Source organism: Crocuta crocuta, unplaced genomic scaffold, assembly GCF_008692635.1.
Source record: "Crocuta crocuta isolate KB4526 unplaced genomic scaffold, BGI_CrCroc_1.0 scaffold109, whole genome shotgun sequence".
NCBI lineage: Eukaryota > Metazoa > Chordata > Mammalia > Carnivora > Hyaenidae > Crocuta > Crocuta crocuta.
The window spans coordinates 290,401-304,457 of NW_027533088.1; the positions used below are offsets into that span (position 1 = coordinate 290,401).

Genomic DNA, 14,057 nt, shown 5'->3' on the forward strand with positions numbered 1-14,057 from the left:
ATGCGCTCTCTCTCTCTCTCTCAGAAATAAGTAAGACATTTAAGAAAACAATTTAATATTACCACCTTGGCTTTCTTTACAAGTACATTTCCATGATAAATATTTCTCCATCCCTTCACTTTCAATCTGCATGTTGTATTTAGGTCTGAAATGAATGTCTTGTAAGTACATATAGATGGGCCTTTTTTTTTTAAATCCATTCCATCACCCTATGTCTCTTGATTAGACTGTTTAGTCCATTTACTTTCAAACTAATTCTTTTTAAAAAATTTTTAATGTATATTTAGTTTTGATAGAGAGACAGTGCAAGCAAAGGAGTGGGATTAGAGAAAGGGAGACACAGAATCTGAGGCAGGCTCCAGGCTCTGAGCTGTCAGCATAGAGCCGAATGTGGTGTTCTAACTCATGAACTATGAAATGATGACCTAAGCTGAAGTTGGATGCTTAACCCACCGAGCCACCCAGGCTCCCCGTTAATTCTTGATACGCATGTATTTATTGCCATTTTGTTACTTGTTTTGTAACAAAACTTGTTTGTAACAAGTTTCTGATTCCTTATTCTCTTGCTCTCTTCTCACACAATTTGCTCATTTTCTTTAGTTGATATACTCAGATTCCTTTCACTTAAATTTTTGCTTATCTGTCACTGGTTTTTGATTTGTGGTTACCATTAGGCTTGTATATAACATCTTCTGTATATAGCAGTCTATATTAAGTTGATGGTCACTTAAATTTGAACGCATTCTTTACTCCTTTCCTCCCACGTTTTAGGTTTATTGTCATACTTTTTATCCTTTTATTTTATCAGTCTCTTGACTGCATTTTACACATATATTTATTTTTACTGTCTCCGTGCTTCCCACTTTTTTTACTCTTACTTACGGTCTTTCCTTTCCATTCAAAGAGTCTGTTTTAACATATCCTGTAGGGTTGGTTTAGTAATCATGAACTCCTTTAGCTTTTGTTCTTCTGGGAAACTCTTTATCTCCCTTTATATTCTGAATAATAGTTTTGCTGGATACAGTATCTTTGGCTGCAGGTTTTTTTCGTTTAGCACTTTGAATATACCATGCCACTCCCTTCTGGTCTGTGAAGTTTCTGATGAAAAATCCTCTGATGGCCATATGGGCTTCCCCTTTCTCTGCTCTTAAAATTCTCTCTTTTTTCACTACTTTTTGCCATTTTAATTACTATGTATCTTGGTGTGGACCTCCTTGGGTTGGTTTTGTTGGAGGCTCTCTCTGTCTCCGGAATCTGGATGTCTGTTTCCTTCTCCAGATTAAGGAAATTTTCAGCTATTATGTTTTTTTTTTAAATGTTTTTATTTATTTCTAGGAGAGAGAGACAGCGCGAGCAGGGGAGGGTCAGAGAGAGAGGGAGNCCATTTTAATTACTATGTATCTTGGTGTGGACCTCCTTGGGTTGGTTTTGTTGGAGGTTCTCTCTGTCTCCTGAATCTGGATATCTGTTTCCTTCTACAGATTAAGGAAATTTTCAGCTATTATGTTTTTTTTTTAAATGTTTTTATTTATTTCTAGGAGAGAGAGACAGCGCGAGCAGGGGAGGGTCAGAGAGAGAGGGAGTCACAGACTGAAACAGGCTCCAGGCTCCGAGCTGGCAGTCAGCACAGAGCCCGACGCGGGGCCCGAACCCACGAACCGCGAGATCATGACCCAAGCGAAAGTCGGACGCTCAACCGACTAAGCCACCCAGGCGCCCCTCAGCTATTATATTTACAAATAAATGTCCTGTCAAATCTTTTCTCTATTCTGCTGGGATCCCTACAATGCAAATGTTATTACACTTGATGGAGTTGCTGAGTTCCCTAAGTCTATCCTCATTTTGCATATTTTCTTTCCTTTCTCACCTGCTTAGCTCAGCCACTCTCCAGTACTTGATCCTCCAGGTCTCTAATTTGTTTCTCTGCTTCCTCTAGCCTGCTATTTATTCCATCTAGCTTATTTTTAATTTCATTTATTGTGTTCTTCACCTCTGATATGCCCTTTGTAAATTCATTAAGGATCTCACTGATATCTTCCACACTTTTTTCAAGTCCTATGAGTGAAGGTACGCTTATCATTTAAATTCTCTATAATGCATATTACTTATATCCATTTTGCTTATATCCCTTGCTGTGGTTGTGTCCTGTTCTTTCATTTTTGACATATTCCTCTGTCTCCTCACTTTGTCTAATTCTCTCTGTCTGTTTCTGTGTGTTAGGCAAGTCAGCTGCAACATCTCCTCTTGAATCTGGTGCTTCGGAGGCGTCTCCTGTGTGCATTGTGTGGGCTTTGCTGCTGAGTGTTGACTGCTGTTATCTCACTCCAGTCAGCTTCAGGGTTCTCCTTCCATGTTTTGGGCAGTGTTTTGTCTCTGGGGTGTTAGGGGACCATTCTGGGGCCACCATGGGCTCGAGTTGAGTCTGACCAGGCATTTGCCAGAGATGCAGTAGCAGCAAATTGCAGAGCAGTGTCCCTGTATTGTCCCCTAAGTTTTCTTTGGTTTGTGGGGTCTACAATCTAACCCACTGTGTGCCCCCAGCCCACTGCTGGGCCAGCCCTCTAACTAGTACGTGCATTTATCTTCCTCTCATCCCAGGGCAGGAGTCACTTTGGAGTGGTGCTGGCCCCTATTGGGGCTGCTTGCACACTGCCAGCCTAGTGGCCCCAGTCTGAATGGGCTATGCCCAAGAATTTATTGAAACAGACATGCCACTGCCTCTGGGACTGGCCAGGGTGAGGTCCACAGTTTTAATAAGGCACATGCTGGTCTGCTTGCGGAATGAGACCTGCCGCCACCATCTCCTTGACTAGGGCAGATCTACAAAGCATGCGTGAGCAGTGCACAAACTTTTAATAAGGGGCACGTCAGTCCTCTGTGGGACCCACTGCCACCACTCTCACTGCCAAAACTGGCCCAGGACCCTGAAAAGCCTGTGGGGTGGTAGACTGGGGTGCTGGCAAGGTTTGCACTGGTCTTCTGAGGGAGGAGACCTGTGGTGCCAAGACTGAGGCGAGCATCTTTGTAACGGGCAGATCTTCTGATGCAGTATGGGAAGGTGGGGAGTTGGGGGCTGGGGGCTAGTGGTGTGTGTATTAGCAAGTTAGGCAGTGAGTCTCAGCACCGCACTGGTTCCTGCAGGTGGTTGTTGTTTCTGCTGAGGGGCAGGGGAGGGAAATGGCACCTGCCAGTTCCTTTGTTCCCAGAGAAGTCCAATAGGAGAACACTTCTAAAGCTAATACTGTCACTAACCAGCTATGTGATTTTAGAATGACCACTTCCTCCATCTCACTAGACTTCGATTTCCTTTTTTTTTTTTTTAAATGAAAAAGAATCAATCAGATATTCTCAAAAGGTTTCTGTGCTGACATTGCTCACATATGACACTTTATACTATACAACATGCCCCTGGAGAAGAGGAAGCCCTATGGTCTATTCTTTTTTTTTTCAATGTTTTTTATTTATTTCTGAGAGAGAGAGGGACAGAGAGCAGGGGAGGGTCAGAGAGAAGGAGATACAGAATCTGAAATAGGCTCCAGGCTCTGAGCTAGCTGTCAGCACAGAGCCCGATGCGGGGCTCGAACCCACGAACCGAGAGATCATGACCTGAGCTGAAGTTGGACGCTTAACCGACTGAGCCACCCAGGTGCCCCGTCTGTCTTCTTTTTTAATTTTTTAAAGATTTATTTATTTTTGAGAGAGAGAGAGAGAGGCTGAGCACAAGCAGTGGAGGGACAGAGAGAGAGGGAGACACAGAATCCGAAGTAGGCTTCAGGCACTGAGCTGTCAGCACAGAGGCCTATGCAGGGCTCGAACCCACAAGCTATGAGATCATGACCTGAGTCGAAGTCAGACGCTTAACCAAGTGAGCCACCCAGGTGCCCCTGTTCTCTTTTCATAACGGCACGAAGCTAAACTTCATCTAAGTAACCCAGTGAATGATTGGTAGATAAGAAATAGGTGATATGTATCCCTTCAGCTGATTTCTACTCTGCAGAGCCTGAAGGAATCTCTGTGTGATTATAAGGTCTTGCCTTTCTTTTCCACTGTACTTAACACTGGAATTAAAAATAAATGAACCAAAGGGATCTGAGAAGGGCAACCCTTCAATAATTGTTCAGACGGAGACCGCCCAAATAAAAAACACACGCTATTTCCCCTCTGCCTGAGCAATTTGGCATGCAGAGTCCAAGTTCCCAGGAGAGGGTTGGGCCTCTCCAGGCAGGAACTGGAGTCAGAGGCTTCCCCCCCTACTCACTGGGAGGGAAGAACATCAGGAATAACTTTCAGTGCCGCAGTTCCTGTACTGCTCACAGAAGCCACGCAGCTTGGGTTCAATCACACTGCGGTGGAGCCTCACCCCTGTGGGAACCCAGATGCAGGCCAAGTACAGCAGCACCAGGGACATGCTGGATTCTGATGGGGACACCATCATGAGTGTGCATTCTCGAACGTCTTCTCCAATCCAGCAGCTGGAGCCTGGGCACAAAGGTACTCTGCCTCCCACAGTCCCAATTGGCCAGACCCTTGAGCCATGTATGAGATGAACTCTCTCTCTTAGGAATGTGCCAGATGAGGGGCACCTGGGTGGTTCAGTCGGTTAAGCGTCCAATTTCGGCTCAGGTCATGATCTCACAGTCCATGGGTTCGAGTCCCAGATAGGGCTCTGTGCTGACAGCTCCAAGCCTGCAGCCTGCTTTGGATTCTGTGTCTCCCTTTCTCTCTGTCCCTCCCCTGCTTGCTCTCCGTCTCTGTCTCTCAAAATAAAATACAGACATAAAAATAAAAAATTAAAAAAAGGAATGTGCCAAATGAGGCCAAGAGAAAATGTTTCTGTGATTTAAAATTACATGTAACTGTGCACGTTCCACAACTTGCGTGTTACCTATATGAACATCTTAAAAATTAAACAGTATGGACAAAGATGTTTGTTTTTCTAAGATTCTATTGTGGGCACAATGGTTTCCCATTAAGGGTGTGTTGTTTTTACCTAATAGGTGCAGTATACAATGGTTAGACTTTATGTAGAATTAATGCAGCATTCCTCCTCTTTCCTGGCTTCCTATGAAAGTCAAATCCAATGCTCTTTTATTTACCTTACCATCTGTGCTCTGATCTGGATATTCGCTAGTTTCAAACTCCTGGCTTGAGAAGGAGGTTTTGCAGCAGACCCACCAACCATGGTATTTGGTCATAATTGTGCATCTTGAAGTCGTGAGGCCTTGGAAGAGTCATGTCAACATCAGGTGTTGGGTTTTATCATCTGTGAGATGAGGGAGGATTAAAGTAAATGTTTTCTGAGGTCCCATTAGCTTGCTTCAGTGAGTTGATGATCTAAACAGTGGCCTCAGATGCAAGTACCTACCATCCCATCCCATTCCCTTTTGTTTCAATTACTACCAGAATATTATTGAGATGATTGAATTTGAATTACAAAAAATATTTAATTTTAGTTGCATTTAGCTTCTACCTTATGCTCCTATTTCCAATCATTCACCTTGTGACATAGCAATCAAAATATATTTTTCAGTCCATAGAATTCATGTGCATCGAGCAGGATCTTATATCCTGGGTAATTCGGCCAATGTAAGGCAGAAATGTGACTTGAATTCTAGTGGAAAGATCTAACAGTATAACGCATACAGAACCAGGTTCTATTAGCTGTGCTGCTTACAGTCTGTGACATTGGACAAGTTACTTAAGTGTTCTGGGGCCTCAGTTCCTTCATTTATAAAATGCTAGTGATAGTAAATGTGTATACAGTATTACGTGCCTTGACTTATTTTAAGCACTTGTGTATATGAAACTTCTTTTTTATAAGGTGGCCGGGGTATAAGGTTGATACGTTATGTAAAAAGTCCTTCACGTATTGCAGACACACCAAAAATGTGTGTTTCCTTTCAATATTCCATTCCTTGAGAATTCCTAAGTGTTCTGTTTAACATATTTGTGTTACTCCGCCATCAGAGAGATTCCTATTCAGTGACTATATTGTAGTACGTCTTTCTCTTTTGGCCACACTCAGGTTTTCTTCGCTTCTGTAAATCCGGATACATACTTTTCCACTGTTCTCTTCCACTTCTCCTTTATCCAATAACTTTGAGGGTTTCTTCCGCTCTCCTATTAAACCTTTCCATTCACTTTCTGTTCATTGAATGATCACCACCCTGAGACTCACTAATGTGACTTTATTTTTTCTTTCTACCAAAATATCTACTAAGTTGTAAGAAGATACAGGGACTTCTAGCCTCCCTGACGTGAAGCAAAGTGACAATTTTGCGATGTCAGTTTCTGTAGCCACTGGCTAGAAGCAGTAAGGTCTGATATGTTTTCCTCCTACAAATCCTGTGAAGAATCAGCTTTCAGGGCTGTGGTTTTAAGTGGCTTGTGTATAACTTCATTTTTCATCTTTAACTAGAGCCAGAAACTCACAAAGGTTAGTGATCAGCATAATCAAGAACAGGGTGTACAAATAAATTCTGCTGAGCTCTCGGGGTGGAGAGGTAGGTGGGGCAAGATAAAACACAGTGAAACATCTGGCAACCTCTCCATTACAAGGGGAAATTGAAACAGTAAGGGTAGAGGTTACAAAGAAGTGCCTTAAAGGCAAACCTCTGAAAATAGTTATCTTACCCTTCATGTATGATACCTTGTTTTTACCTTGTGATAATGCAAATATTTAAAGGAATGTCACTATCAAAGGTTGATAGAAAATGATTGAAACTGATCTAATTAGATAGAAAATGATCTAATATAATTTTAGTATTAAAAATAACAGAGCAAAGTGGGGCACGTGGGTGGCTCAGTTGGTTAAGTGTCCGGCTACAGCTCAGGCCATGATCTTGTGGTTCGTGAATTCAAACCTGCATTGGGCTCTGTGCTGACAACTCAGAGCCTGGAGCCTGCTTCGGATTCTGTGACTTCCTCTTCTCTCTGCCCCTCCCCAGCTCAAGCTCTGTTTGTCTTTCTCTCAAAAATAAACAAATATTAAAAAAAGAAGAAGAAAAAAATAACAAAGCAAAAATCACTCCGGGAATATTTCGGCAATGCAGAAGATTTCAATTCAGCATAATGTTGTGGCACCATTATGACTGGAAATTTTTAAAAAAAATTTTTTTAGAATCAATAAAAATACATTATGTATACTCATTTATTTTCTAGATTTTCAGATTTTCAGTATAAAAGTTATGTTCATTTTTAAAAACGCAAAACAATTAAGAAGATAAAAAGCAAAAGTGAAAGACAATGTCCTCATACCTTCTTTCTAAAAACTTATGCTCATGGTCATGTTATTCCAGGCATATTGCAAAGGATGCCAAATATGATATTTCAACATAATATCAAATATAATATGATCCTTGTTTATGAGGAAACTTAAAAGTATGCAATAATTGTGATATATATGCCATGATGGAAACGTGTGCATGATACAATGGAGAGGTTCATTGCTTCTCTCTGGCAGGGGAAGAGGAGATTTGGAGAGGTTTGAGAGAGGAAGTAGCCATTGAGTTGAGTTGACTTTAAGATGCTCCATGTTATAAATTCCTAGTCGTGATATTGCTGGGTCATAGGGCAGTGCTATTTTTAATTTTTTGAGGAAACTGGATACCGTTTTCCAGAGCGGCTGCACCAGTTTGCATTCCAACCAACAGTACAAAAGATTTATCCTTTCTCCTCATCCTCACCAACGTCTGTTGATTCCTGAGGTGTTAATTTTAGCCATTCTGACAAGAGTGGGGTGGTATCTCATTGTGGTTTTGATTTGTATTTCCCTGATGATGAGCAATGTTGAGCATCTTTTCATGTGTTTGTTAGCCACCTGGATGTCTTCTTTGGAAAAGTGTCTATTCATGTCTTCTGCCCATTTCTTTACTGGATTATTTATTTTTGGGGTGTTTATACATTTTGGATTCTAACCCTTTATTTGATACGTCTCTTGAAAATATCTTCTCTCATTTGGTCGGTTGCCTTTTGGTTTTGTTGGTTGTTTCCTTTGCTGTGCAGAAGCTTTTTGTCTTCATGAGGTCTCAATAGTTCATTTTTGCTTTTATTTCCCTTGCCTCCAGCGACAGTAAGAACTTGCTGTGGCCAACCTCAAAGAGGTTTCTGCCTGTTTTCTCCTCTAGGATTTTGATGTCTTCCTGTCTCACATTTAGGCCTTTCATCCATTTTGAATTTATTTTTGTGTATGGTGTAAGAAGGTAGAACAATTTCATTCTTCTGCATGTTGCTGTTCAGTTCTCCCAACACAGTTTGCTAAAGAGACTGTCTTTTGCTTTTGAAAGATTAGTTGGCCATATATTTGTGGTTCCATTTCTGGGTTCTCTATTCTATTCCATTGATCTATGTGTCTGCTTTTGCCTCAATTCCATACTGTCTTAATGATTACAGCTTTGTAATATAGGTTTAAATCTGAGGTTGTGATGCCTCCAGCTTTGGTTTTCTTTTTCAACATTACTTTGGCTATTCAAGGCCTTTTTTGGCTCCCTACAAATTTTAAGATCGTTTTTTTCTAGCTCTGTGAAGAATGTTGGTGTTATTTTGGTAAGGATTGCATTGAATGTGTAAATTTATTTGGGAAGTATTGACATTTTAACAGTGTTTGTTCTTCCAATCCATGAGCATGGAATGTTTTCCATTTCTTTGTGTCTTTTTCAATTTCTTTCATAAGCCATCTATAGTTTTCACTGTACAGATTTTTTATGTCTTTGGTTAGATTTTTTTCCTAGGTATTTTATGGGTTTTGGTGCAATTGTGAAGGATACAAAAATGCAGATTTGAAGGAGCACGATGTTTGTAGCAGTACTGTCAACCATTATCAACCAATTTGTTGACATTGGCTATCAACCAATAGCCAAATTATGAAAAGATCCCAAATGCCCATCGGCTGATGAATGGATAAAGAAACTGTAGTACATATATACAATGGAGTACTACTCCGTGATGGAAAATAAAGTCTTGCCATTTGCAACAACATGGATGGAACTGAAAGGTATTATGTTAAGCAAAATAAATCACTCAGAGAAAGACAGATATCATGATTTCACTCATATGTGGAATGTGAGAAACTCAACAGATGAACATAGGGGAAGGGGAGGAAAAATAAGGTAAAAAGAGAGAGTGAGGCAAACAATAAGAGGGTCTTAAATACTGAGAACAAACTGAAGGTTGCTGGAAGGAGAGGTGGGTGAGGGGGTGTGTAAAATGAGTAATAGGTATTAAGGAGGGCAATTGTTGGGATGAGCACTGGGTGTCATATATGAGATGAATCAATGGGTTCAGTTCCTAAGGCCAAGATGGCACTGTATGTTAACTAACTTGAATAATAAACAAACAAACAAACAAATAAAAGATGTTACACATTATATGAAAGCAAAACTGGGAAGGTTTAAGGCTCTGGGGCATGATAGGCAGACAGACACATGACAGAAAAGCCATGGAGGTCACAAGTTAATTTGTGTTTTCAGAGAACGATAATTCTGGCTGACGTATAGAGTTGGAGAGAGGGGAAGCTGACAAGAGGTAGTATGGAAAGTTTAAAAGGGCCTATTTTGTCATACTGAGGTATTTTAATCCTAACTCAGTAAAATAGGCTTACAGAAGGATTTTGACAGGAAGTGACACAATCAATGTGGTGTTTTTAGAAAACCATCTAGGCTATAATGAAGAAGATGAATCGAAGGAGTATGAAACTGGATGAAACTAAATACCTAAGTATTTAGCATTAGCTAAACGTGAGATTAGAACCTGAACTGAAGTAGTGTGGGAATGAGAAGGAGGAACCAGATGCTGAGGAGATGGAGTTTAAAGCAATGGTGACTGGCTACAAGTGGAAAGACAGGGAAAGAAAGAGCATAGGTTGACTAGTTTCCATCTGACATTCTGTAGATGGTGCTCCCAACAATTGAGATACAAGCTACAGGCAGCTGGAGTTGCCCAGACATGTGTGTGTGCTCTGAGTGGGTTGCAAATAAGGATTTTGAGCTACATATGTATGTGAGAATTGTTGACACTTTGGTTAGAATTAAACTTTCTGAGAATGAATAAGATCACTGAGAAGGAGAATGTAAAATGAAAAGACAAAAACCCAAAGGAATAGAGTGCCAAGAATTGAATCAGGGGCAGGATAGCTGAGACCTTCCAATAAATGACACTAACACTGAATGGTAGACAGTGGTAGAAGTGGGCCAGGAGAGAGAGAGACATTAAGGAAGCCAAGAGACAATAACTTCAAGAGAAATGGAAAAGTCAATGGTGAACTTTAAAGATAATAAATAATAAATATTTCAGAAAGTTCAAGTAAAAGGAAGGCTAAAAACAATGTATGGTTTTACCAGTAAGAAGAAAAATAGATTATTGGTAATTTTTAGTAGCAGGGGTCTGAAAGGAACATAAATAGGAAAATAAATAATTTGTGATTTTCCTTTTTAAAAATGTCTCTCTTTTTGAGGATCTGGCTGTAAAGAGAAAACATAAAGTGTCAGATCTGAGGTATTATGATTTTGCACAAGTTCATTTTAAAATGTATTATTATTATTATTATTATTATTATTATTATATTGAGGTGAGGTGTTTTATTTGCTTGAATATATTCCATCCCTAGAAAAAGAACCCCAAGATTTTCCCTCCTGTGTGCTTTCATCTTGCTTCCTCATGGTCCGTGAAGCCACCTGAGGTTGTCAGTAAAATGAAACCCACTGGCAAGAAGGGAGAAGATTATTCTGCCATTTTTCTAGATCTTTCAGCTGTACATAAACCTGGGGCTGACCACTCTACCCTTGTTTAATCTTCCCGGCAAGGTTTGTAATAATTTTAGCAGCTCTGTGATTATCCATGATTTTTTTTATTGTTTATTTATTTTTGAGAGACAGAGACAGAGCACGAGGCGGGTAGGAAAAGAGAGAGAGAGGGAGACAAAGAATCTGAAGCGAGCTCCAGGCTTTGAGCTGTCAGCACAGAGCCAGAGCCCCACGGGGGGCTGGACCTCATGGAGTGTGAGATCATGACCTGAACTGAACTCGGATGCTTAACCGACTGAGCACCCCGATCATCCATGATTTCAAATTCACCAACGTAGCCATGCTTTAGCATCATACTTGGAGATTGGAATATGACTCTGAAGACCTAAAAAGAACCTGGAGTTTGCCTCTTTTTTCAACATCATTAATGTTTCTGAGAGCATCTGCTGAGACATTCATGTGCACCATTATGGCGGCACAGAAAGATGGTGGAAAGAGCTAAAATTATTTTTTAAGATGTGAGATTCTAACTCAATCATCACTTGGAAAGAAGTGCAATGGGAACAGATCACAGAGAGAGAATAAAATCACTGATAGGCCAAAGTTCCAACTGAAGACTATAAACCTATCAAAAGAATATGAAAACATATTTGGGTTTAAGAAAAAACATAAAAACACTTTAACAATACATTGATGATCTCCTTTACCGCTACTTATATTAATTACAATATTCTCAAATTTTTCTAGCGTTTTAGCTTTATTTCTTTAGCTGAAGTGTCATTTAATGTCATGGCATAAATCACATCTAATTGATCCAATAAATCTTTAATGCATATCTAGTTAATACCAAACAACATGGTAGGCATGGGAGACCCTATTCTTACTAGTATCATTTACCCAAAATGTTTCATTAGTTTCAGGTGTGCAACTTAGTGATTCGACAAGTCTATGCTACGCTCACCACAAGTGTAGCTACCATCTATCGCCACAAAATGCTATTAAAATAGCATTGACTGTATTTCCTATGCTGTATCTTCTCTCCTTTGACTTATTCATTCCATAACTAGAAGCCTGTACTCTCTTTCATTCATTTTTGTCCGTTCTGCCACCTGCCTCCCCTCTGGCCACCATTTGTTTTCGATATTATGAGGAGACCCTATTTTTAGGTGCTTGGAGAAGTGGAAGAAATAATGTGAATCAGTTATAAGAAAAGGTCATGTAATGTTACTGAATATATGCAGAAGACCCCAAAAGCATCTGGGGATGAATAAGTGACTGACTGGGTTTACTCTTGTGAATATCTTTGAATGAGGTGACATTTGCTCTTGTCAGAGTAAGATGGGCGCTGGTGGTGAGGACGACGTGTGCGGAGACAAAAGCAGATGGGTTAAGAGCTAGCCTGGTGCAGTGTATTAACGGGTAAAATTAAGAAAGGCAAGGACTCAGAGGTACTGCTTTTGGATGAGGTACTGCTTTTGGATTGGAATTTAGATCAGGATAAGAGCATTTAGGGAATCAAGAGCAGAGTCAAACACAATGACAAGGTAGATTAACGGGTATGTGGGGCATAGGAGGGAGTCTTTGGCAGATGAAGCTGAAAAGTAGGATGGGATCCTACGATGAAGGGTCTTATACAGCATGCTAAGACATTTTTTTCCTTTAGGAAGAACTTAAATGCATATTTGGTGGCAGAGTGGAGAATGTATGACTTAAAGTGGCTATTCCTGAGGTGTTTCACAATAAAGAAGTGTAAAGGAGTAAGCAGTAAAACACTAAAATCTATAATTCCATACGAAACTGCCATATAAGGACAAATATTAGTGGGGGGGGGTCTGTTGGGAGGAGAGGAACATGATTTAAAAGTTTCAGATGAGAGTATCAGTACTTCTGACTCCATCACTTACTAGCTGTGCAACCCTAACCAAATTAAACAACTTTTAGGTACGGCAGTTTTTAAAAATCCAAAGAAATTTTAAAAATGGTGCCTTCTTGAATAATTCTTGGATGTGTCAAATGAAATATGATAGCATACATCATACACTCAGTAGTTGACATTATCAAAAGCTGTGTGTCCTTGGGTAATGGAACTTGCCCCTCTAGGACTCAGTTACCTACCTGGAAAATGGGGATCACAAGTCGTAAAATACGAGATGATGCCTAAGGCATCTTAGTAACTCAAGGAGTGTTGGCGATCATTATTAGTAATGGTGTTAGTTTTGAATTATATTTCATAAAACAAACTTCTTAATTAAGATATAAAATTGACTCACCTAAATTTTACTCAAAAAAATATATATATGTAATCGACTTTCTAAATGGTGTGAATTGAAAACTCAATTATATTCTGGAAATAGGTTATATGTTTTCAGATATATATTCGTTTGAAGTTATAGGAAAAATAACATCCATTTACTTTTAGAGAGAATGAAAATATCAAATATTGGAAATAGACTCATAAGAAAATGAAAACCTGCATTTTCATCAACACTGAAAAATATTCTCAGCTTATGGAGCCTCAAATATTCTCCCAAAGGAGATTTAGTATGTGTAATATGCAAGAAATTGCTAAAAGGACAACATTGAAAATTTAAAAGTCAGATATCTAATCAGCAATAGCTCATGATTAAAAATGTTACAAGTAATGTCTGAAAGATTATGCACCTTGCCACCCATCTAATTGCCTCTATTTGCCCGTGAGTCCCGGTTAAGCGGAAGTATACAAAGTGTGCTGTTAAGAATGATAATTCAATCCTGTCTCTGCCCCTCGTTTGCCACGTGACTTTGCAAATTACTTAGATCCGCTGTGTCTTTTCCAGCTTTTATTATGCTCTCTATTTCAGAGTCATGCTAAAAAACTACATCTGGTAATATGTTTCATTTCGCATAGGCCCTGGGAATGGAGGTATACAAAATTCACCCTCTCTGATGCCTGATGAAGGGTAACTGGTCAAGTATGACAACTCTCTTCAACTACAAAGTTTCTAATAATTAGAAAGGAATTTGCATTCCAGACTTGACCTTAGCATTGTAGCCTTTTATAGTATAGTTGTAGTAAAAGGATACAGGAAAAGGGTGGGTTTTTTTCTATATATATCTTATTATTGCTAAGGATGTTTATATCATTCCTTGCCCTGTCCACACCTTCTTCTAAACAAGCCTCAGGAGACCGCATAAGGGCTCTCTTCCAAAAAATAAGACCACAATAAAGCCAAGCCAAACTGACGCACCTCCCAGGCACTATATTTTTCTTATTTTGGAGTGGATGTGACCCTAGACAGGGACCTACTCATGATTAAGGCACTTGGAATAAAACTCAGG

The 14,057-nt window shown here is 39.8% G+C and overlaps 1 protein-coding gene and 1 pseudogene across 4 annotated transcripts in view; one reads left to right on the forward strand and one right to left on the reverse strand.

Moving 5' to 3' along the window:
- Window positions 1–4,304: 4,304 nt before the first annotated feature.
- CLEC1A (C-type lectin domain family 1 member A) overlaps window positions 4,305–14,057 on the forward strand; it is a 37,477-nt gene continuing 27,724 nt past the window's right edge. For all 4 annotated transcript variants that reach the window (XR_013330687.1, XM_077745992.1, XM_077745991.1 and 1 more), the window contains exon 1: window positions 4,305–4,491. Coding sequence is in view for 3 of the 4 variants with exons in the window: in XM_077745992.1 (XP_077602118.1) it covers window positions 4,377–4,491 (115 nt within the window). In the remaining variant the exon portion in view is untranslated. The remainder of the gene's footprint in view (window positions 4,492–14,057) is intronic.
- On the reverse strand, window positions 10,600–11,210 carry LOC144216594 (small ribosomal subunit protein uS8-like; annotated as a pseudogene).